Genomic DNA, 26,886 nt, shown 5'->3' with positions numbered 1-26,886 from the left:
TTTAGATCACCGGGCTGTATATGGGAAGGAGGGGTCTGATTTTTTCATTGTAGATTTTTCTTGTTTAGAGGGAAAATACCCAGTAACGATCAGGTCCATTGATATTTTTGAAAGGGCCAATGCCTATTTAAATATTGGCGTTACTGTGGTTCAATATGAAACTGCAATTGAAGATGGGGTTCGCCCAAAACAAACGGGTTGGTGTTCCCAGTATGGGATCCGTCTAATGAATTGCTTGAGCACTGGGTATGGCGGTTGTACACACTACGTAGAGACCCGAATGCAATTGTCCATTTTAACCCAATTACAGATATTAGTAGAGTTCTGAGGGTGGTAGGGATCTAGGGGTAGGTTTCTAGTGCCCAACATGCCTGTCACAATTCCGTAGCGATATAAAACTACGGGATCATATGAAGCAATATAGACGGCATGGCTATCAGTCAGTGGAAACGGTTTTAGGGGATAGGGCCATTTTACGCTTTAAAAATTTTCAAAACACCCTCCTCCAGAGAAATAAAATCGTGTTGGATTGTGAAGCGAAGTTAGTGGAAGTGAAGGATCTTCGATTTTCAAACCGAATCAAAGAACATCAAGCTATTGCAGTCTCCTACGCTCACGCGCAGAGAGACAGTTCTAACACTATGCAGTTGTTAGAAATAGTAGAAACGCTGGATGAGGGAGAGTGCAGGGTCAAGGCACTGACTAAATTAATTGGCACCGCTTATGGCGCTATTTCTCGTTTGAGAAATACGCATTACCCTATGGTGTTGTCTGCAGAAGATCGTCTTGCGATTAAAAATCAAAAAATATGTTGGGTTTTTAAGGGGGAGTTTAAAGAGGGGGATAAGGGGAAAGGGAAAAGAGGGGGGAAGGGGAAAGTCAGAGACCACAATCACTTGGGGCAGGAAATATCCTCTGGGGGTAGTAATTTTAGAGGGGTAGCGTATCAATCGTGTAACTTAAACGTTAGCCAGCAGTTTTTTATTCCAGTTTTTATTCATAATTCAAATTATGATTTAAAATTTATTTTTTACCGGCACTGGCACGTATGCACAGGAAGGGAGGAAGAGTAGATAGTCCATGGTTAAATAATTCATTTACCTATAACATCATTCCCAAATCGGCCGAGAAGTTGGTGCTTCTCGAATTGAAATGGCAGGTAGTCAATAATGGGCATACGTGCTGGAATAAAATCAGGTTTTTAGATTCTTTTAGTTTTTTTCCCAAGGCATTGAGTCAATTGATTCAAGTGCAGAAAAGAGAAAATTTTGATAGTTTTCCTTTGCTTAAAAAGCACTTTCCAGACAGTGAGATGTATGACCTATTGACCAGTAAAGCTGTATATGCATACGACTATTACTGTTCTGGCGCTCGCTTAAGCGAGGTGAAATTCACTCACCAACAGTGAATGCACAGCCGAGGAATATGAATTTGCCAAGGTGTGGTCTAAGGGGAATTGTAAAAATGGGTGGGATTATTGTAGACTGTACTTGGCCAGTGATGTTTTAAGTCTGTTAGATATTGTCTGCAAGAACACAGACCAAATCTATTCAGAGTTTGGACTAGATATAGGCTATTATTTTCCCACGCCACATTTGGTGATGGACTTGATTTTTAAAATATGTAGGGAGGAAATAGGCTTAGTAACTGATGTGGATCAACACCTTTTTATAGAAAGATCAATGAGGGGTGGGTAGGTTTTTCATGGGGATTGCATTTTGACCACCCATCCAAGCGGACAAAACAGCACTGGTGCAAAGTCAAATGCCGTGATCTTGGACATGAATTCATTGTACCCCTCGGCAATGTCTGACTACTGTTTTCCGTGTGAGAACTATAAATGGCTTGAGAATCATCGTGATTTCCCCGACATTAACACCGTCGAGTACAATGGGCCACAAGGATGGTTCTTTGAAATTGACGGTCACATACCACTGGTGCTTCATGATTCAGTCAGAGATTTTTTTTTTCCCAGTATCAATCAAACAGTGACCAGGGACTCACTGAGTCCCTACAATTGATTATTTGTTGAGGATATGGGGATGCACTGGACCCCCTTGAGCAAAAACTGAGAGCGGATCTGGACCCTAAAGATAAAATCGTTGTTCCCCATGTGCTTTTGCACTGGATGGTGAACAATGGTTTCAAGATCACCAAAATACATAGGGTCCTGCAATTCAATAAAAACCCTTATTTAAAGACGTTTATCGACACTTTTATTGAGAAACGCTCTCGGGCAAATAGCAATGTAGAGAAGGAAATGTACAAACTCATTCTAAATTCAGCGTTTGGCAAAATGTGTGAAAGCGTACCGAACAGATCTCGTTGCGACGTCGTTACTGACCCTCAAGAGTGTGCACGGATTTTTGCCGACCCCAATTTTACAACGTTCACGAGCATAGAGGCTGGCATGTTTCTTCTACACAGGAAAAAACGAAATGTGGTACTGAACAGGGATATAGAAGGAGGTAGTTCAGTACTTGAAATTTCCAAATAGTTCAATTTGTCGTTTTTTTTTACAATGTGTGCAAGGTGCAATGGCCATGGAAGGGGGAGGTTCAAGTTTACTATGGGGATACAGATTCTCTGCTGTTAAAGGTAAAAACCGAGAATTTATTGGGGGATTTAGAAAAAAGGGAAAACATCAGCTTGCGGATGGATTTCACCAACTGGAATCCGTCCCTCTACCCCGAGTTGGTGAAACGTCAAGCCCCCAACCAACTACTAATGTTAAAATCAGAGACGGGGAGTGATTTGATATCCAAGGGGGTGTTCCCGGGTCCTAAATTTTATTGCGTGGAAACAAATAACAGGGATGTAAATCAGGCGTGAAAAGGGGAGCCTACACATTTTGTAAAGAGCAATTTCAACATGAGTGTGTACAGAGACTGTGTAGAAAGTAGCCTAGTGCCGAGAGCACAAGTGCTTGTAATTTGCTCTCTACAGCATAAAAATTATACTGTAAGAGTGGAAAAGAATGCAATTTCGTGTATATCCGACAAAGTCTTTGTGCTCGAGAATGGTGTAAGTGTACTGTCGCATGGCCACTACCGTATTTCAGACCGGGTTGAATGCATAGACTATCGCAATCAACTTGGTCTGGATAAATTAACCTGAGTTTGACTCTAACCCAACCTAACCCAAACCTAACCTAACCCAACCTGTAGCAGCAGCAGTGACGACGACTATACATTTTTTCCCCCGGGGGTGGGGGGGGGGGGTCCCGCCCGCGGTCGGATTTCGGCCCCCCGCGGCCCCGGGGGGTGGGGGGTCCGGCCCGCGGTCGGCCGTCGGCCCGCGGCTCCCCAGAGGTTGGAGGGGTCCTTTTACATTCATAATGTTCAACTGTGCTATTTTTCATGTTCATGTTCATGTTCCAAGTGTTTTTTTCAAGTGCTATTGTACAAAAAGTGTGCTATTGTACAAAAAGTGCTAATGTACAAAAAGTGCTAATGTACAAAAAGTGATGTTGTACAAATAGTGTTCTTGCTGAACAAAAAGTGTTTTTATGACAATAAGTGTTGTACATAAAGTGTTATTGTTGTTGTTCTTGATGAACATAAGTGTTTTGATAATAAATGTTTGAACAGAAGTGTCATTTTTTATGTCAATAATGTTTGAACAAATAGAGTTTTTGTTCTTCTTGAACAAGTGTTTTTTTTATGTTGTTCATGTTGAACAAATAGTGTTTTCATGTCGAATAAATGAATGAAATATTGTTTTTGTTGTTCTTGTTAACGTATTAGATAGATCTATGGGGAAATTATTACTACTTATTCATTGGATAAGTATGGTTTACAGTTAGTTTTAGGCCGACTGTTGTCAACAGCAGCAGTAACAGCATGTATCAATTTAAAAAACCCTTCAGATCATTTCTGTGTGGTCCATCAATGTCGGGGAAAACAACACTTTTAGCGAAAATAATTCAAAATTTTAATAGAATGTTTTTGGAAAAACCAAAGAAAATTTAATATTGCTATAGTATTTGGCAGGAGTCATATGATCAAATAAAAGCTATTGCTACAATCTTACCAATACAACTCATACGGGGACTTGATGTTTTCAATAGTATTGAACCAAACTCGTGGCTGATTATCGATGATTTGGCTGAATCCATTGAACAGTTCTCACAGGAAATGCTACTGTTGTTCACCGTTCACTCTCATCATGAACAGATTTCCATAACCCTAGTTCTACACAACCTCTTTCATCAGAGCAAATGTATGAGAACCCTTGCTTTGAATTGCACCATCTATATTATCTATCGAGTTGATTCTAGCTCACTAATAACTCTCAATAAGCAAATATACCCAGGCGCCCCAAAATTTCTGCTGTCAGCGTACACTCAGGCGACAAATAAGCCCTACGGCTACATTTTGCTAGATCTTAATCAGAGTACACCCGAGAAACTACATGTAGTCACCGAAATTTTCGACAATGAAATTACCGTATATCTTCCAGTGAACAGTAGAAAAAGCTATTAGTTGCCATTATGACATGGAAGAAACAATATAAACAACGGCATTTATTTTCAATTTTAAGCACTCCAAAACCTCTACTCAGGAAGGCCATACTCAAACATGGTGTTGACAATGATTTCATTAATCTAATATCTGAAATTTGTTTAACTTTAACTGAGGGCAATGTACACTTGCCAGAAGGTGTTAGACAACAGACAAAGCAACATCGTTCCATTGCCATTTAAACATTTGCCTCTCAATTACTTGGACTATCTGTCTTGGCTTTTCTCTGTCTACAATTACCCAGCCCAGTCTTGATGCAACCTATTCCCCAAAATACTTGATAAATTCAATTCAAAATCAACAGACTCGGTCGAGGCCTTCAGCCTCGACCGTACGCGCCTTGGCTTGCAAAAAGAAGGGAAAAAATTTTAAAAGAAAACGTCTCCATCAAGCGGGCGGTAGCTTTTTCACACTTTTACTGCCAATAATTGCAGGATTTGTAAACAGTTTTCTCTAGAGAATGGCTAAACCCTATAAATTGACACCATTTGAACTTGTCTTCTCGCCCGTCGAACATTTTGAAGACAATCTGAGCAAATTCATTTATGATGAGAATATTGCCAGTGACAAAAAACTGCTTTTACTTCAAGATGCATTGCGACGCGTGGAAAAACATAGACCTTATCGTGAGCGATCCACCGTCACAGATCCCTCTAAACAAGAAACATCTCCTCAAGATTCTGTGCAATCAAAGGAGAAGAAATTGAATTCTATAGTGACAACAATTGGAAAACTTATTGCCAGTGACCTATCGAGAACAGAGTAAAAGAGTATTATCATATCCCATGTTGGAAACTGGTGGTGATCATTAAGTTCAAGTCGATAGCGCAGGGAAAGGAATTATAATTCAGGGAAAAAGTAATAATCTAGTTGATTTAATTTGTGATATGGTGACGAATCGTAAAGGACATTTATCATTTGACAATAATCTATACAACTATCTAAATGCATCAAACTTTCCCAAAAGTTTTATTGGCAATAAGCAAATTCTAAAGAAACTAAGAGAATATAGTCCTCCAACAACACCAACACCAACACCATTTAAAAAAGAAGAAGATTCGATATTGGAAAATACTTGCAGCAGCATCAGCAGCAGCAGCAATGATTTTATAACACCTGTGGCTGCTAGTCAAAAGCAAAGACGGATTGATTCACCCTCCAGTGTGCAAAAGGGGAGTGGACATTACACTATGTGTTTGCTTTCAAAATGGATAAAGTTCTGAAGCATGTCTATGAAAATATTGGTGAAGCGGGAAGTTTAAGTTCCCCCAAAACACTTTCTAAAGTTGCTTCTGACATAGACGGCGGCAGCACATTAAAAAAAGCAAAAGAGTATCTACAGACTGAACCGAGTTACACACTGCATCGGAATCGCAGACTTCGTGGCAAACAATATCGAAAAACTAAAGCCTTTTTCCCTCTGCATATAATGCAAACTGATCTTTTAACTTTAGACACAATTTAACGACGTCACAATGCACCCTACAAATATATTATGGTGGAAATGAGTATTTTTATTCACTATGTATATGTCATTGTAGTGCAGTCAAAGAGCGGTTCGGAAGCTTCTCATGCCTTAGAAAACATTCTTAAGCAACATTGTTTGAGAAAAATTCAATCAGATCGGTGTATTGACGTTTTTAATCCCCATGTGCCAAAGGTTCTACTGAAAAATAATCCAAACCCTTATCATATTCACAGCCTGATAAAAGCTTCTCTGCCGAAACGATTGATTAGAATGATTCGTCTGTTATTTTTGAGACATTGTACGCTGAAAAAGACCCCCGCTTTTATTTGAGATTTTGTTAAAATCATACGGATGTACAATCATCGACTCCATCGATCTTTGTCCAACTCGAGCCCTCGGGAAGTTCATTTCATGGAAAGTACATTTGATGCTTTTCTAAATAAATACTCCAGCGAAAAAGAAAAAAATGTGAAGAAGAATTTCAATGTTGATGATACTGTTTGAATTAATAGAACCACCAATATTTTTGAAAAGGGGAATTATTTATGAAGCACTGACCTTTTTAAAGTGTCCAAAATCCTGGACACCGAACCCACGGCATATCGACTGCGAGACACTAAGGACTATGATATTAACGACGGTTTTTATGAATATAAGTTGCAACAAGTCAGTAACACTAGAAAAATTTATTAAATTGAAAAGATATTAAAGAGTACCCGCAGGGGCCACAGAAAGTTGCTTATGCACTGGTTAGAATGTAACTCTGATTTTGATTCTTGGGTCAGTGCTAGAGACATTAACAATACCCTATGTTTTCTATGTGACTTTCATGTCCAATGTTTCTGGTCCTCTATACAATGACTTGAATAGAACAAGTGATTTTTGGACGAAACTCTCCCACCATCAAATTCGACGACAATGGAAAGTATAAAGTGGCTCTTGTCGACTGTATTCTCAAAAATACCTACGACATCCTGAGGAAAGATCGTAAATATGAAATAAAAATTAGACCCTATGATTGGCCACCACTACCCTCAGGTGATCAAGAACAAATTCAAAAGATCAATTGGCTGGATTATCCATATATTGAATCACCCTACGAGGAACTCACCTGTATGAATGATTTATGTCGTTCTATTAATGAAAGAATTTCCGCCCGTAAAAAAGGAGCTTTTCATTTCAACTATTCAAAGGAGGAGGGCAAGATATACATTAGTTCACTTATTGCCAATGAAAAGGTTATTCTCAATGATAATCTAAAGGATGTTCTTGGCTTTAAGCTCAATATAATCAACGGTAAAAGTGCCGGAAAAACTAGTTTCATTTTTGCTGACAACCCGCCTGCCTTCTCCACGGACACATGTATATTTCTCTACGCTTCATTTGTGGAAACATCTCGGGTTGGTAATTCAAATGTTCCCCTCCTACGGGTTCTAGAACGAAAAACCAATCAAGAACATATTCACCACTACAATATAAAGCATCTTCAGTATATTCCCGTAAACACTTCCTATTTGGAACTCTGTCAGTTAACACTAAGAACTGAATTAGGTGATCCCATAGCAATTTCAAAGGTTTGGCTGTGATTACATGCCGTTTTCGTCCCATCGTTCAACAACAAGATGTCTAATAATAGAAAAGTGGTATTCATTTGTACTGATATTGACAGCTATGTTTATACTCTCCGCCCATGACAACGGGGCAATAGAAGGGACTATTACAATAGGCGTACAACAATTTATGGCTATGGTCTTGGCAGTTGGTTTGCTAAGCTGTTTCGCTCTTCACTACCTCTGGCTATAAAATATCTTGTACCGGCTGCAACAGATTTTGCATCCTCTACACTATACGATTGGGGCTCTGGCAAGTATTTTAAAAAGTGCTTCGGAAAATCGTAGGACCAGTGCGAGAAACGTGGGCGAGATAGTAATAGAAAATAATAAAGGTTTAAAAAGGTCGAGAAAAGATGCATCACTCATCAGTCTCTATTCAGGTCAGAAACGAAAGCATCACCCCTGTCCTAGAGAAAAAGGAAAACGCCGACACGCACTGTAAACAGTAGTAGAAGAAGAAGAAGCCCCAGGAAGAGAAATGTTAGATCAAAACTAGATTTATTTTCCTAAGATGTCCTACCTACGGCATAAGGATTCTTAACCTTCAATCACCGCCTCATTGAATCTATTCAATGCTGAAAATGTTGATGTAAGTGTCAAGCAAAGATACTATGAACAATTTTACCCACAACAACCCCTCTCCGATAAGATCCACTTTCAAATTTACTCTAAAGAAGACTACTGTATGGGTATTCTTTCGACCTTTATAAATTTATAAATAAGAGTTTAATAAGTCTATAAAATATTACCGGTTTTTAGCGTCGGAATACTCCATTAAAATTGTGCAGTGTATAATCTTTTTCTTCAAATTAATATCTGCGAAAATGGCACATAGGTGAGCACAAGCAACAATCTCTCAAATTATACAAGCTATATGCAATTCATGCTGATGAATGCTGACTCATGCCAAGTCATACAAGGAATTGGGCGGTACCTACAATGGATATGAATATATTACTGGTACTGATAGTCCAGATGTACTTAAAAATGCTACACTTAGTGAATTACATTTAGTTGGAAAAATATATCATGAAATATTTAATACACCCCAATGGCTACCACCCAATGTTAAAGTGGATATAAAATTAACGCTTGCACCATCAAATTTCATATTGAGAAAAGAACTTGCTGCCAATCCTGATGTGACTCTCTCCCTCACCTCGGCAATACTTCATGTACGCAAACAACAAGTTATGAGTTCTGTTGCTTTGGCAGTGGAAAAACTGAGAGTCAGTGGAAATAATATTAAACTACTTGTTCCTCATACAATCACCAATCAACGTCGTATTGCCATGGGGTCACGCAACTTCACCGACTCCTCTTTTATCAAGGGCGAAATTACGTCAAAGCTCACTTTGGCATTTGTAAAAAGTGCTAGTGCATTAGGTTCGTGAACTAGATGTCCACATAAATTTGGAATGTTTAGGCTTCCTCCTCTTTTCTGCAAAGTAATCGGTTTCCCACTCTACAATCTATCTTTTGATAAATCCTATAGATCATTGTATGAGTTGACCATGCAAACCCTAGATCATGATTCGCAACTATTTGAAAATGGTATAACCGAAGAAATATTTGCTAAAACACATGGTATCATTGTACTAGATTGGTCTGGCACGCAGGATATGAGTATAGTACGTACGGGGAGTGTGCGCTTAGAGTGTACATTTGCCAACCCATTGGCTGAGAGCATTGCACTAATCTCATTAAATCAATATGAAACCTATTGGGAAATCCCTCCCGAAGGCAGTGTTCTACTAGACTTGGCACCATGAACACCAGTCAAATAATCAATGTATTTAATATGGATCCCTACATGTCTCAGTACAAATCCTATTGTCTACCCTCGGACTTTCTTGGAAAAATTCAAAGTGGCAACAATACCTTAATTATTGTTAATAGCAGTCCGTCGACTAAGCTGAGGGGTCATTGGCTGTGCATCTTTCAAACAATGAAGACGATTGAATTTTTTGATCCTCTTGGTCTACCCTATACATACTACACACACCACATCAGCAACTACATAGAGAGCAGTGGTAAAACTATTATCCAAAATTGAAAGAGAGTGAAGGATCTGACGACTAAAACCTTTTGCCTTCATGCACTGCTATATTTTGTGTTCCGATGTCGCGGCTATACTCACGAGCAGTTTCTCCATATTTGTGTGGCCAATCCACATCTTAACGACTATCTAGGAGGAAATATCCTCTCAGACCTGCATAATATAAATTTCAGTTCCCTAAGAGTAAAGTGCTTAAAAAATACTTTTGAATTTGTGTATTAATAAAACGTATATATACAACAATGTCTTCAAATCTTCACTTTAGATTTCTTCTTCTTCGGTGTATAGGCAACTGTCGTGAACCACTAATGTCGGTAAATAATTTGGATTCACTGTATATTGATCTTGATTGACTGCCAAGTCAAAGTCACATTTTCTACAGTATAATGTAACTTCACTCTTGTCTTATCTCTTTGTACAGTCAATTATACTATTTGCATCCATATTGTGAAATTCACGTGTTTCAATCTGTGTATTTGAAGCAATATCACATACAGTGTTTTCAAATGGTGAGTCACATTCGGTAACTGCCAAATAAAAATCACTAGGTTTATAGTCATAATAGGCAGTGTCGTCACAACGATGACGTAGAAACCAAATTGTCTTGTTACCCCAACAGATCGTAGACAAGATTCTTCCTCCCAGAATAATTTAAATCCACGACGATACCAATCTCGTAGAAATAAACTAAAATCACGTTTGAGATTCTTTCCAATCATAGCGGGGTAAGTATTCTCCCACTGATCACATTTATCATAGTGACAATTGGAGCACAGATGTCCTCTAGGGTAAGAGTCACAAATCTCTTCAAGACATGAATTACATCCTTTAATTTGTACTGCATAGCCTCTATGTAATTTACAAGGATTACATAATTTACACTTTTCACTATAGTCATCAATAATTGTACAATTCTCACATTGAGTCCAACTGCAAAGAGTGTACATACATAGTGGACATGTATAGAACATTTTTCGGTTTCCGATGTCAACTCTCTCACAGCTAAAACGAAACTGATCGTCCTCGCTCGATAAATTCAGGGTGGTGAAATGGGAGAGGGTTAATTTTGTGACGTCACCTCTTTCGAAAGGTGTGGCAGCGATCTACATTGAATTTATGACAATTTTTCAAAAGTGTATCCACGATATTATTCTGCTTTGTGCCAATTAATATATCAATAAATTGAGGATAAGCAATATTCTTAGAAATTTAGTTCCCCTTCGATTACGCAATCATTTTCTAAGAAATTTAGCTCCCCTTCGATTACGCAATCAATTTCTCAAAAATTCACTTGTCCTACTAGATTACTCAATCAATTTCTCGGAAATCTATTTCCCCCATCATGTCCTAGATCAATACATCTCTTCCCCACCGTTAATGCGCATATGCAAACTTCACTCCGGAGACATTACACATGGAAACAACAAATATATTGACCTTGAAAAAGGTGTCATTGACCCCATTAGAATCAATAAACCATGAAAATACATCAAAGTGAGAAAAAACCTGTTTTTTCATTCTCAGTGACAAAAACCATAAAAACATGCATAAATTATGTTCGTACCGGGCTGGTACCCCCCTCTCTACTCACAAAGCCACATGAGGCCGAACAACTGCCCAAGTTCCTCCTTCTCCCCAGTTTTTAATTCTCAAGAACGTCTTGTTTTTCGTTTGAGACGAGATGGACTATAAAAAAGCACAATTTTTGAAGAATTCCTCATGCCAGAATACCCTCCTCCTCTCTCCCTCCGTACGCGTATTAGGTATATAATTGTCGCTTTGCTCACAATTGTGCCTTAAAAAGATCATTCTTAATATTTAATAGCCTAATCATAACAATAAGCAAAATAACTACTGCTGACAACAATTCATAGCACCACAAAGTCACATGAGGCCAAACAACTGCCCAAGTTCGTCCTTACCCCCAGTTTTTAATCCTCAAGAACGTCTTGTTTTTCGTTTGAGACGAGATTGACAATAAAAAAGAACAGTTTTTGAAAAATTCCTCACGCCAGAATACCCTCCTCCTCTCTCCCTCCGTACACGCATTAGCTATTTAATTGTCGCTTTTGCTCACAATTCTGCCTTAAATAGATCATTCTTTATATTTGACAGCCTGACCATAACAATAAGCACAATATTATTGCTACTAATGCTAACAACAACTCATTGCGCCACAAAGCCACCTTAGGCCAACACAGTTGCCGAAGCCCGAAGCTCCAAATTCATACTTATTTTAAATTCTAAATGATATCTTGCTTTTCTTTCTGGATCAGATGGACTACCAAACCGCGTAAATCTTGGACAATTTTCTCGCCTAAAAAGACCCCCTCCACCTTCGTACACGAAATGGGTATTTAATTGCCGGTTTGCTCACAATTTTACCTAAAGTAGAGCATTCTTTATATATAATAGCCTGAACATAACAATAAGCAAAATACTACTGTTAACAACAACTCATCATAGGCAGCGCGCTAGCGCTGCCTACGTAAAGAACGATGTGACCACAATGTGTTTTTTTTCTTCTTTCTTCGACTGGCACTTCGTAACGAAGGAGTTGTCGTAGAAACTTCGAAAAGGGCTCATTGAATTGGAAATTGGGGTGGCTAGTCCCCTTTTTAATAATCGAAAGTGATTGGAGGGGAACTAGCCCCCCCCCCCCCACGCCAATCATTCCCCCAAACACATCCAATCAAAATTTTGAGATAGCAATTTTGTTCAGCGTAGTTGATTTCCAGATAGGAAAATATCTTTTTGAGGAGGACACTCCCCACAACCCTCGAGGCAAGGGTCTTAAGTTATGCCATGAGGGCATATAAGAACAATGTTGGCACAATGTACCATATATTATTTTTTTACTTTAGAGCAGGGCACTTCATATCGAAGGGGTCGTCGTAGAGACTTCAAAAGAGATTCATTCGATTGGAAGTCGAGAGTTCTAGTACCCTTTTTAATAGTCAAAGTGATTGGAGGGCAACTATCCCCCCACGCCCATCATTCCCCCAATCGCATCCAATAAAAATTTTTAGATAGCCATTTTGTTCAGCGTAGTTTATTTCCAGATAGAAAATATATTTTTGAGGAGGACACTCCCCCACAACCCTCAGGGCACGTTTTAAGTTATGCCCTGGGGGCATATAAGGTTTTTATAGAAGGCGTTGTCGTAGAAAATTCAAAACAGGCTCATTCGATTGGAAATTCGAAGGGCCAGTACCCTTTTTAAAATAGTCGAAAGTGATTGGAGGGCAACTAGCCCCCCCCCCTGCCCATCATTCCCCCAAACACAACCAATCAAAATTTTGAGATTGCCATTTTGTTCAGCGTAGTTGATTTTCAGATAAAAAATATGAGAACGACACTCCCCCACAACCCCCAGGGCAAGGGTTTTAAGTTATGCCCTGGGGGCATATAAGGTTTTTATGTAAGGCGTTGTCGTAGAAACTTCAAAAAAGGCTCATTCGATTGGAAATTCAAAGTGCTAGTGCCCATTTTAATAGTCAAAAGTGATTAGAGGGCACCTAGCCCCCCCCCCATACCCATTATTCCCCCAAACACATCCAATCAAAATTTTAAGATAGCCATTTTGTTCAGCATAGTTGATTTCCAGATAGGCAATGTTTTTGAGGAGGAAACTTCCCTACTACCCTCAGGGCAAGGGTTTTAAGTTATGCCTTGGGGGCATATAAGGTTTTTATAGAAGGCGCTGTCGTAGAAACTTCAAAAAAGGCTCATTCGATTGGAAATTCAAAGGAATAGTGCTGTTTTTAATTGTTGACAGTGATCGGAGGGCAACTAACCCCCCCCCCCCACGCCCATCATTTCCCCAAACACATCCAATCAAAATTTTGAGATAGCCATTTTGTTCATTGTAGTTGATTTCCAGATAGACGATATGTTTTTGTGGAGGACACTCCCTCACAGCCCTCGGGGCAAGGGTCTTAAGTTATGCCCTGAGGGCATATAAGAATGATATTTGCACAATGTACTATTTATTTTTTTTTCCTTTAAAGCAGGGCACTTCATTTGGAAGGGGTCACCGCAGAAACTTCAATAGGGGCTCATTCGATTGGAAATTGAGAGTTCTAGTGCCCTTTTAATAGTCGAAAGCGATTGGAGGGCAACTAGCCCCTTAAAATAATTTATTCAACTAGCCCCAAAAATTAAATAAAATAATCTACCAAGCGTAAAACTACCACAAATCAGCATCGATAAATAAATGAAACCCAAACTACTACTACTACTAGCAAATTACCGCAGCACCAAGCCGCCTGAGGCCAACACAGCTACGCACGCTCCTCCTCCACCCCAATCTATTCAAAGCCTCCCTTTTTACACCCTCCCACGAAGTTCCTATTTCCTTTAAATCTTTCTTTATGACGTCCTCCCACCCCAGGCGGGGACGACCTGCTTTCTGTTTAGCCCTAGACGGTTGGCCGAAAAGAACAACCTTCGGCAATCTGTCATCCTTCATCCGCACAACGTGCCCTAGCCACCTCAACCTTTCTTTTATTATAGCCCTAGAGAGCGGTATTGAACCACATTTTTCGTATAGCCTATTGTTTGAAATACGGTCAGTCAGCGGGGTACCCAGAACAATCCTTAATCAGTTTCTCTGGAAAACATCTAGCACATCTTCATCCGCTTTTCGGAGCATCCATGCTTCAGAGCCATATTTGACCACTGTCATCACTGTAGCTTGTAATATTCTAATCTTGGTTTGCAGACTTATCTTCCTACTCTTCCAGACTTTTTTTAACTGTGAAAAAACACCCTAAGCCTTCCCAAGGCCAGAACAAAATTTTCACTTTACTGAAAAAATACAAATGAATGTGCATTGTCAGTTTAATGTACATATACTGATATTTAGTAATCAAAATGTTAATATTATTTGATTTATTAAAGTTATAAAAGTAAAATCATTTATACTTTTTTCAGTGAAGTGCAAATTATATTCTGGCCTTGGGAAGGCATATGGGTTTTGCGCCCAACTTATGTTAATTTCTGCTCGTTTTGAGTTTGACTCGGTTAATTATTATAATTTCTGTTCGTTTTGGGTTTCATTTATTTATCGATACTAATTTGTGGTAGTTTCACGCTTGGTAGATTATTTGACTTTATTTTTGCTCATTTTTTGTTTAATGGAGTTCTTTACTTTTCTTTGAAAAACTTATTTTGTGGAAAAAGTTTTTTAAATTAATTTCTCCACAAAGCCACCTGAGCTCATCACAGCTGCCCAAGCTCCAACTTCACTCAAATTTGAAATCCTCATGGGCGTCTTACTTTTTACATGAGACTAGATTGATTTTCAAAACGCAAAAATTGGGAAATCTGGCCACCATAATCCATAAAACAAGACGTACCCATCTCATCCTTATTTTATTGCATCCCTAAAAGTTGGGATCGATCTACTTTTCGGCTGTTCAATCCCGGAACAGTGTGTCTGCACCTTTTCTCAATTTTGGAATTAAGGGTGGCTTCTACCATAAAAACCCACCAGAGGCCAGCACAGTTACTTAAGCTCCTCCTTCACCCCTATTTAAAATCTTCAAGGGCGTCTTGCTTTTCGCTTGAGACCTGATGTTTCAAAACGCAAAATTTTTAGAAATCTGATATTCATTATTCATAAAACATGACATAGACGTCTTGTCATTCTTTAACTATACCCTATAAGGTCGGATCAAACTACCTTTTGGCTGTCCCATCTCAAAACAGTGTGTCTGCACCTTTTCTCAATTTGGAGTTAAGGGTGGCTTCTTACACAACAAAACCACCTGAGGCCAACACAGTCGCCCAGGCTTCTCCTTCACCCCTATTTGAAATCTTCAAGGACGTCTTGCTTTTCGCTTGAGACCCGATGGACTTTCAAAACGCACAATTTTTGAAAATCTAATATCCGTCATCCATAAAACATGACACAGATATCTTGCCTTTCTTTAAATATACCCTACAAGGTCGGATCGAATTACCTTTCGCCATTCCAATCTCAAAAAAGTGTGTCTACACCTATTCTCAGTTTGGAGTTAAGGGTGGCTTCTTACATAACAAAACCACCTGAGGCCAACACAGTTGCCCAAGCTCCTCCTTCAACCTTATTTGAAATCTTGAAGGACGTCTTGCTTTTCGCTTGAGACCCGATGGACTTTCAAAACGCACAATTTATGAAAATCTAGTATCCGTCATCCATAAAACATGAAACAGATGTCTTATAGTTCTTTAACTATACTCTACAAGGTCGGATCGAATTACCTTTCGGCTGTCCAATCTCAAAAAAGTGTGTCTGCACCTTTTCTCAGTTTGGAGTTAAAGGTGGCTTCTTACATAACAAAGCCACCTGAGGCCAACACAGTTGCCCAAGCTCCTCCGTCACCCTTATTTGAAATCTTGAAGGACGTCTTGCTTTTCGCTTGAGACCCGATGGACTTTCAAAACGCACAATTTTTGAAAATCTAGTATCCGTCATCCATAAAACATGACACAGACGTCTTGTCTTTCTTTAACTATACCCTACAAGGTCGGATCAAACTACCTTTCGGCTGTCCAATCTAAAAAAAAGTGCGTCTGCACCTTTTCTCAGTTTGGAGTTAAGAGTGGCTTCTTACATAAGAAAACCACCTGAGGCCAACACAGTTGCCCAAGCTCCACATTCACCCTTATTTGAAATCTTCAAGGACGTCTTGCATTTTGTTTGAGACCAGATAGACTTTCGAAACGCACAATTTTTGAAAATCTAGTATCCGTCGTCAATAAAACATGACACAGACATCTTGTCTTTCTTTAATTATACCCTACGGGTCGGATCAAATTATATTTCGGCTGTCCAATCTCAAAACAGTGGGTCTGTGCCTTTTCTCAATTCGGAGTTAAGGGTGGTTTCTTACATAATAAAGCTAGCTGAGGCCAAACTGAGGCTGTTTGATCTGAGAATTTTTTCTGAACCGTCTACCGGAAATCTAATCTCAAAAAACATCACAGCGTTTTTTTTAAATGCAGTGACTTTAAATTTACCCTAGACACTACTAGATCTTTGCTTTTAACATCTATAACAGCACTCCTATTCACCCTAGTATCTTACGTTGATCCTGCCAGTCTTCGGTTTACAATAACATAATCAATGAGGTTCGCTGTTTCACCATCACGTGAATACCACGTTAACTTATGGCTATTTTATGACTAAACACTGCATTGGTTATAACTAGATTTTTATACCTACAAAATTGCAGCAGTCTGTAGCCATTACTGTTTTTCTTTCCTGAACCAAATTTACCTAGGCTAGGAAACCATCTATACCTATTTCTACCGACCTGGGCTTTAAAATCTTCTAATAAAAAACACCATATTTCTACCTGGGACCATGTCTATTTGCTCCTGTAACTGTATTTAAAATTCATCTGAGTCACTAGTATCTCAGTCAGTCGGTACTACAGGGGTAAATGCTACTATAACTGATACCCTGAACTTTTTAGTCATAAAATGAGCGATCAGTATTCTATTATTAATACCTTCCCAGCCTAAACAGGACTTAGCAGCTTCCTTATCCATCATTAGCCCTATTCCCTTCCTATGTGCCCCATCCTTCCTGCCTGAGTAAATAAATTCTATATCACCTAATTTTATGCTCCATATCCCTGGGATACGAGTTTCTGAAACTCCTAATAAGTCCAGTTCGAATCGTCTGAATTCGTCAGTCAAAATGTCGATACGATAGTTACGTTTTAATATCGTAACATTCCAAGCTGCAATCTTCATGTACTTTAAATCATTGAAATTATGTTGGCCTCAGGAAAAGCAATGGTCCCGGACACCAGTGCAGGACGGGACCAACATATCTTCTTAAGTCTACACCGAAGCGCTTAAGCCGGCTTAGAACCGGACAGCAAGAAGTCCCTGGGACCTCCAGTTGAATGGAGTCTTTGTGTAGTCCTGGGCCCATCTTGGTCACAACATGGCTTTCAACACTTGGCGATGCTCTTCAATCAACAAGAGTCGAAGTTCTGCACAGACAGTCTCAAACCTATTACCTCGGACTCTTTAAATATTCATGCCTACAAATATTATGCTAGTACGGTGAGGCAACCCAAAGTAGATAAATCAGCTAGGAAGTGGTTTTTCAGAACAAAAACGCCCACCAAAACAGACCAAGACCAGAAGAATTGTCCATTAATCAGAATCCAGTGCGAATGCTGTGTCGTTCACTAGGCTAAAATTTTCTCGAGGGGCACCACTCCTCAAGTGGGAATAGCGTTGACCGCAAGGTCCCCAGTCTTGCAGGTACCCCGAAACGGACAAGGCAGCTCTTTGCAGAGGTCATTGACCATAGATCTAGATCATATGCCCTGTCGCATTTGTCCTCCTATAGAGGATGTTCCGACGATGGTGTTCTGTATCATCTTGCAATTTAACCCATTACTGGGAGAACGTTTGTACCCACAGGACGTGTCCGCATACCGGTGGACCATGCTGAGTGTACATTTCAGAGGCCTTCTTCCTCCTCCGCCTGTATTTATAACCATGAGCAAGGGTGCCCAAGTTTCTATTATGACCCCCAGGAAAAAGGCCCCCCCTTGGACCGTGCCTCCTATAAAGGGGCCCTAAATATTTGCAGCGAGTTATCCTATCGCCACCTGGGGACACGCTGAGTGGCCTGGAGGAGGCCCCTAATGAGCAGTAGACCCATAAATCTACTATGACAGGTCTAGCTAACTAACTTCCAACTGGGGCTTTGGAGTTGGACTTTTAGTAAAATTTTGCGAGAGGGGTACACTCGTTAAAACAAGGAGATGTTCATACACAGAAAAAAACCTCACAAAATAGAAATTAAAAAAATCTTTTTTAACGGAGACAGCCGCAACACAAACAATTATAACAAAGTATACAAAAAAGATGAAGATAAAAAAAACGGTACAAGACTGCTCATAAACAACATTTAAACGCAATCTGAAAGGAAGTTAATTCGACAATTAGGTTGCTCACCTGGAAGCTTTGCGAACACCTCACAACGATCTTAGCTATGCACTTTTAACACCGAACTTGACTCTCGCTGCACTAGGAATATCACGGCGGTGCTTTGTTAGAGATTCAGATATGAGATTTTTTGAACCAACCAACTTTAATGTGCGTGCGAACATTCTACAGGCCGTCTCAAAAGCAGCAAATAAAAAAAACAAAAAAAAACTGGGGGAACGTTATCATTATCCAACCCGCAAATATTCAATCTCAAGCTGTAAACTAATGAAAAATCCCGTTCAAATACACTCGAAAGTCCCATCTTTTGCGACGCTATATTTGGAATGGTGCATTCTAGATCAGCACCCGGGTGTTGTATAACACCGCCAAAAACAAGAGCCCCAAGCTGTTTTCTAGTTCATAATCATCTACTTTTACCTCAAGCTTGGCTACTCGGGTTTATTCCATTTTAAGATTCTTTATAGATGCCGAAATATTTTCTTATAATACACTGTCTTTCGATTTAAAGACTTTAATAAATGAAAATACAGAGAGAAAACGGGCATCATATTTAAACAAAGCAGTGGAACAAAACAAAAGAAAAGATCCGAATATTTTGACACCATGTCCGGGAGCCTTTAGCAACGGAAAAAAAAGTGATTACTGTTATATTTGGTAATTATTAGGATGTAAGTTTTATTTATTTATTTATTTTTTTATATGTTGTGTTTAATTTAGCTTTACTCATTATATCTTTTTCGTTGATAAAGGCTGGCGGACGTGGGGTCGAAATATTCAGATCTTTATTATTTGAACTTTGTTGTTTTTTTCTGTTTTGTTCCGCTGCTTTGTTTAAATGTGATACCCGTTTTTCTCTATTCATTTATTAAATGAATAGAGAAATTAAAGAAAGTAGAGAAAGCATTAAAATATAAACTAAGAAGGTGTGTAGTGGAGGCCATGGATAAAACTGCCAAGAATCTGGAAGTTGGAGCTAGACGGCATAATAGTAAAATATTGTACTGACATGTTAATAAATTGAGAGGGAGTAGTCAAATCGGACTTGTCCCAGTTAAAGATAGGAACCGAACCACAATTAGTGATAAGGATAGAGTTAAAGAGAGATGGGCAGGACAGTGTGAGAATGCGCTAAACCAACAACAGTTCTAAAAGGATTAAAAAATAATAAGGCCCCAGGTGCTGATACTGCGGTAAATGAGTTTCTTAAATATGTAGCTCTGAGGTTAGACATCAAATACTGAAGATTGTGAATATGATTTTTGAAAAGGGAGAAGTACCTAGCGATTTTAGGAAAGCTCTAATTAAACCACTGTATAAGAAAGGTGATAAGAGTGAGTGTGGTAATTATCGAGGCATTTGCCTGGTCCCATTTGGTTGCAAATTACTTAGCAATATGATACTTTTTAAACTGAGAGATGCTGTAGACAAGTGATAAGAGAAGAACAGTGCGGTTTTAGAAAGGATAGAGGATGTGTCAACCCCATTTTTCACTCTTAGGTTAATAATTTAGAAGTGCCTGAGTTATCAAAAACCTTTGGTCCTCAGTTTTATAGATTATGAGCAAGCATCTATTCTGTTGATAGAAGAGCTTTAATGAAGGTCTTATCCTTGTATGGTATACCACACAAGTACATTAGAGTGATAAGGGCTATGTACGAGAATAACACTACTGTGGTTAAAGTAGAAAATGAGATTAGAAGCTGGTTTCGTATTAAATCCGGAGTTAAGCAGGGTTATGTTTTATCCCCCTTTATATAAATTATTTTGATGGACTTTATCTTAAGGAGCAAAGGAAAGGCAATGGGGGAACACGGAATCAAATATGGAGGAAAAACTTTCCTGCACTGAGATTATGCTGATGATTTAAGCATCCTAGATGAAAGTGTGAGCAAAATGATTGAGCTTTTAGAGGTTTTGCGAGTTCAGGGTGCTAGAATAGGTTTAAAAATTTATCTTAATGAGACTAAGTCGCTAAGGCTAGGAATAAATGAAGATGAAAAGGTTACACTGGGTAACGAAAAGATTGATCAGGTTGACAGCTTCACTTACCTTGGTAGTATTATTAGTAAAGACGCTGGGAGCAGTGAAGATGTTCAAAGTAGAATAGTCAAGTCTCAGGGTTTCTTTTCACAGCTGGAAAAAGTTGAAAGAATAGGAAGACAAGTCTGCAAACCAAGATTAGAATATTGGAAGCTATAGTGATGACACTAGTCAAATATTGCTCTGAAGCATGGGCTTTCCGAAAAGCGAATCAAGATTTGCTAGATGTTTTCCAGAGAAATTACCTACGAATTGTTCTGGGTACCCGGCTGACTGAGCGTATTTCAAATAGTAGGCTGTACGAAAAATGTGATTCTATCCTACTTTTTAGGGCTATAATAAGAGAAAGGTTGAGATGGCTAGGGCACGTCCTGCGGATGAAGGATGACAGATTGCCGAAGATTGTCCTTTTTGGCCAACCGTCTAGGGCTAAACGGAAAGCAGGTCGTCCGCAAATGTGGTGGGAGAAGGTCATAAAGAAAGATTTTAGGGAAATAGGAACTTCCTGGGAAGATGTGAACAGGGGCTTTGAATAAAGGGGGATGGGGGAGGAGCGTGTGTAGCTGTGTTGGCCCCAGGCGGCTTGGTGATGTGGTGAGTTGTTATTAGTAGTAGTAGTAGTATTTAATTAAGTACAGCTATTTTTTATTATATTTAAGTGCTTATTCCTACAACCCCCCCCCCAACCCCATCAACTAAAAACATCTTTGCTTCATGTAGGCCTGGCATTCAAGAATAGTTCCCACACTGAATACGGAAAATCTAACATTTTATTCACAAATTGGCCTTCTTTTTCTAAAATATCTTGTTGCATTTTGCTTGTCATTATGATAATAATATTCAGCTACATCACCTTATTTAGTCTTGACATAACACTTACCTTAAATTAACATCACCCATAGCCCAAAGCCTTGGAGAGAACCACATAAGGCCAGCTAATAAAGACTTGGGCTCTCTTGTTTTCAATCCAAAATAGACGCCAGGCCTGTATGAGCCCCAATATCTATCAGGTACATCCAGTCCTGTAGCAGCAACAACCTGCAAAAGAAATTTTTTTAACTATTGTTAAGTGCGTTCGTAGGCAATAAAAACGTATCTGGAAACTCCTTGGAATAATGTTCCCTCACTAAGTGGCGGCGCCTAATCTTAAACTATAGCAAATCGTCCCGCAACGTGCAAGATATGAACAAAAGTTTGTTCCCGCTTATATGATAGGTTATAATCCTGAAGTATGAGCAAAAATATGTCACATAGCTTTCAAACTCGTGTGAATTTGAGTTGAGTTGACTTCTTTGTATTTGTTCTTTATCATTTCAATTGATAACATGACAAAATTTTTATGTCATTTATCTTTATCAAAACTTCTTTGTCATTTTGCTCTTTGTATATCAAGTATTGTGACAAAAAAACAAGCTTTGGCGAACCGCCAGATTTGTGAATTTGTTTATAAAAAACATTGTGATTTGGATTTAAACCCACCTGTCACAGGGCCTTCTCCCATGAGGAGTGGTGACGATTAAAGAAAAGACAGCTATGAAACCCAACCTGACATTGCAATATGTAAGCCTATAGATATAGCTTTTTTCGGTATTGAAGTGTCAAGGAGTATGGATAGTTGGATCCAGACTCAAAAGTTTCTCGAATTTGGTGCATACGTTTGGCAATACGAGGGATTCTTGATGCAGCCCCATCTGTGTCTTAATTCATAAGCAGCCTTCATTTTTGGGCGACAACGTGAATAGAGTAAATAACATGAATAACACCAGATCTACTCTATTGCTCTTATTCATCTTAGTATTGAAGCAATACCCAGTCACAGGTATTCCTTAGTGCACAGTGCAACCCGTCTTCGTACAAAAAGAAAATGACAGAGCAGTACAAAGAGAGAAAAAAAGAAACAAAATATCACTATACACTATAAAAAAGTAACTAGAGTTGAAAAAGGCGGCTCCAAGCATGTCTTCAAATGTGTTGGTTGTGTTTCTCCATAAGTTTAGCAACGGCTTTAGTAGGATCTGCTATGTGAAGACTATTGGTGAGATTTGAATTGCGTGTTCAAAGTGGATATCTCAGTAGGTATTTTGCGAAATGCGAATTTGTAATAATCTTCCAGAAGGATCTAATGTAGAGGAAGTGGGGGAGATAACACTGATTTTTATTATCAATGTAAATTGTTATTAATTAATCGTAATAAACATCAATAAATTATAATAAGATAGTACTATTTATTCCATCAGTAAAAAATTTATTATTATTATTATATTCCATAAGCACAGATTGTACACCAGAAAGGTCATACTACAGGCAAACTAGAGCTTGACCCCAAACAAATCGCAACATAAATGATTTTTACACCAAGTTGTAGAGAAAAAAAAGGTGAACAACATATCCAAAGTTACACATTCTAGGTCGACGCAAAACTTTTTTTTTTGCTTTTCGTGTCAATTTTTTCAGTTTTTACCCCAAAAAATGAACTGTCGATAAATGTTCGTTTTTCTGTATATGAAGTACCATCCCGATGTAAAATCAAGAGCTGAGACCGAAAATTAAAGCAAAATTGATGTACAATGTACTAGGAAAAAGTTTCATAATCATCAATATATGATTTTATCCTTCTCATCGTTGTGACCTCTTTTTCATCATACTATCAGAAGGCAACTATTCTGACATAAAATGATGAGCTGAGGCCAAAAATCAAATTACACTCATGAAATGTCTACTAGAAAACCCGTTTCATATTCATCAATATGCATTTTTTTTTCATTTTCATTTGACATGTTTCTTTTAGCACTTGTTGTCCACCAATTCGTCGATTGCTGGTAAAAGCAAATTGGAACAGAAATTATTTTTACACCATGTTGTAAAGGGAAAAAACTGAACAACATATCAAAAGTTACATATTCTAGGTCGACGCAAAACTATTTTTTTTTTTTTTTTTTTTTTTTGCGTATCGTGTCAGTTTTCTCAATTTCCTAACAAAAAAATTAAGTTCCGGTAATTGTTCGTTTTTATTGATATTATTTATTATTCCGATACAAAAAGACGAGATGAGTGCGAAAACGGAGAAATATTTGGTGTACGGTATATAAAAAAGTTTCATAATCATCAATATGAGATGTTTAGGCTTCTCGTCGTCGTAACCCCCATTTTTTTTTACCAGACCATCTTTCGCTGGGTAAATTGTCGGTTTTGAGATTTAATAATTAGTTAGCCTGAATCTGTTCGTCACTGGCTCCATCACCTGATGGATTGGTTTAAAAAAAGTGATTGCAAGATGTTTATTAAAACATTAAAATATTAGAAAAGGGAAATCATCTGTGAAACTAGTTAAAATCCCTCTTGGCAAAAACTATTATATACACATTGACTAGTCTTCACAGCTGATAAAATTATCGAGTCAACTTCATGAACATTTGAAAGACAAAATCGAAGTCCACTGGTAGTCACAAATTATTCTTTTGATTCAGATATCTAAGCTTCAACGTTCTCCTCATCGTTATAGGTTTTGATTCTACGAGAGTTAGAACATGCTGTCCCTTTGCACGTTTTACACGCTGCAGAGCAAGCAAAGCCGTTTCTAAAGCAGCTATATCTCGTTGAGCTACATTACAGTTGACAGAAGCAGTTCACGATTTTCAGAAGCAGAAAAAGGACTGGTAGGACGTCAGTAGTCAATGGATAAAAGAAGTCATCTTTATTTTTCCAACCCCATTCCTCGGCTTTCAATTCAGAATCAGGGTCTCCACTACATACCTGAACTTGGTAGAAAATCCTGTAACTGTGGAATATAGCCTCATCAGAAGTTGGTGGTAACTGTTCTGGGTGGACGAACATGCTAGCAGTAGTCACCTTCTTTTTAAAAACTTCCCTGTCGAGTTCATTCAGATTTCCCCCTTTTGATGAGCCATATATCGTGAGCAGAGCGTTTTCTCCAGCAACCCTTACTTCCTCCTTTGAAGCTTACTTTAGCCTGAAGATTGCAGCTGATGTACGAAAAAGGGTATCTGCCATTTGCTTCTTTAGTGCAAGGCCTTTTCCCACACTGTGAATCCGTGAAGTGGAGTCACTACCTAAGGTAGTGTGAGCAAAAAGAACTAGATGACAGGTCTCTTGGCCCACCTTCTCTTTCAATTTGTGAATATCCCATATTCGGGAAGCTTTGTTTCACTTTGGCTCAGGTGCAAAGAATAGCTTCTTGCTTGATTGGTCACCACGATAACACAATAAAACCAAAAGATCAGTATCATCTCCAATGACGGCAGTGTCGTAATACCGGGATGAATCAACAGTAGCTTGCACAATTGGGACACATGCATCACTTGGTGCCTGGACTAAGACGAAGCCCTTTGATCGGAGATAAACAGCCTCTGCGCAGATAAACCCGGCCTTGTTTTTCTTGCAGGACGAGAACTCATCCTTTTTTACCTTCAGCTGCATATCTGATGTGAAGAAGATCTCACGGCCGATTATACAACTTCTCTTCGACTGGACCATATCCTATATCGTAGCTCCGCCATCGTAGCCGTTGAACACAATAGTGGCAGATGGATACTTTTGGGTCACGTAAGTAGCATGATGGTCAAGGATTTTGGAGTATTGTTCGTTTTTGGCCCATAAAATTCTGTCAGAGGTGCTCCACTGTTGATGACATATAGAATACCTTTGGGAAGGAGAGTAGAGCGATCCTCAAGAGTGCAAGCCTGTGCTATAGCATTGGTAAACGCTGGCTTTTTCGGAGACCAGAGTATGTAAGAACTGTCAAAAAGTCACGCCGAGTAGGAACACGGTTCGTGTTGAAAGTACTCAGATTCCGTGAGATCGATCCTCTTTGCTAGCGCGATAAACCTCTGAAAAAGGAGAGTGGGGTCCAGTCTTTTGCAATCTCCATCTGGATTCTGCTTTGTAGTTTCTTGGAGAGTGACCAGTCCCTGGATATAAAGCTGGCAGGATCTTGTGTAATTGCTATGCCCAGATGCCGCCAGATAAGTCAACATGTCAGAGATGTAATTTAACTAGAGATCCCATGACCCAGATTGTTCGACTCTTAAGGAGTTTTGTAGTACGGATACCATATTATTGGAACCACAGTTTCGAGGTTCTGTACTGGACCAGTCTCTTCCTATCGATAAAAGTGCATATTGATGAATATGAAACGCGTTTTCTAGTGGATATTAGATCAGGTTAATTTGATTTTTGGGCTCAGCTCATCATTTTATGTCAGAATAGTTGCCTTCTGATAGTATGGTGAAAAAGAGGTTACAAATATGAGAAGGGTAAAATCACATATGTACATTTTACATCAAATTTGCTTTCATTTTCGGGCTCAGCTCTTCATTTTATATTGGGATGATATTTCATATACAGAAAACGAACATTTGCCGACAATTCATTTTTTTTAGAAAAAACTAAAAATTGACACGAAAAGCAAAAAGAACTACTTTTGCGTCGACCTAGAGTGTGCAACTTTGGATATGTTGTTCAACTTTTTTCCTCTGCAACATGGTGTAAAAATCATTTCTGTTGCAATTTGTTTTTACCAACAATCGACAAATTGGTGAACAATAAGTGCTAAAAGAAACATGTGAAATGAAAACAAAAAAGTGCATATTGATGAATATGAAATGGGCTTTCTGGTAGACATCAGGTTAATTTGATTTTTGGGCTCAGCTCATCATTTTATGTCAGAATAGTTGCCTTCTGATAGTATGGTGAAAAAGAGGTCACAACGATTTGAAGGGTAAAATCACATATTGATGATTATGAAACTTTTCTTCTGGTACCTTTTACATCACATTTGATTTCATTTTCGGGCTCAGCTCTTCATTTTACATCGGGACGGTACTTCATATATAGAAAAACGAACATTTACCGCCAGTTCATCTTTTTAGAAAAAAAAAACTGAAAAAATTGACACGAAAAGCAAAAAAAAACTATATTGCGTCGACCTAGAATGTGCAACTTTAGATATATTGTTAAGCTTTTTTTCTACAATATGGTATAAAAACCATTTCTGTTGCAATTTGTTGGGGGTCGACCCACATTTTTGGCTAGTTCGCCTGTACTATCAAGAGGAAATGTCTTATACCAAGTACAGTGAGGAACACAGGGGAAAAATAGTACTTCCATCACCTGAGCAGGCATATCCCCTTCAGTCCAAAAAAGGTTTTAAACAACTGATTTGTATGAGCGGCACAATGCTTGTAATTGCTAACCTGCTTA

The 26,886-nt window shown here is 38.7% G+C and overlaps 1 protein-coding gene across 1 annotated transcript in view; it reads right to left on the bottom strand.

Annotated features, from left to right (window-relative positions):
• The window catches only part of GCS1 (mannosyl-oligosaccharide glucosidase), a 101,692-nt gene that overhangs the window by 53,631 nt on the left and 21,175 nt on the right, over positions 1 to 26,886 (bottom strand). Inside the window, exon 4 of the mRNA XM_089092790.1 lies at positions 21,548 to 21,705. Coding sequence (XP_088948916.1) covers positions 21,548 to 21,705 — 158 coding nt within the window. The remainder of the gene's footprint in view (positions 1 to 21,547; positions 21,706 to 26,886) is intronic.

This window comes from Artemia sp. Qi Xiang Cuo, chromosome 8 (genome assembly GCF_049724085.1).
Source record: "Artemia sp. Qi Xiang Cuo chromosome 8, ASM4972408v1, whole genome shotgun sequence".
NCBI lineage: Eukaryota > Metazoa > Arthropoda > Branchiopoda > Anostraca > Artemiidae > Artemia > Artemia sp. Qi Xiang Cuo.
This window is presented reverse-complemented; position numbering and strand designations above follow the sequence as displayed.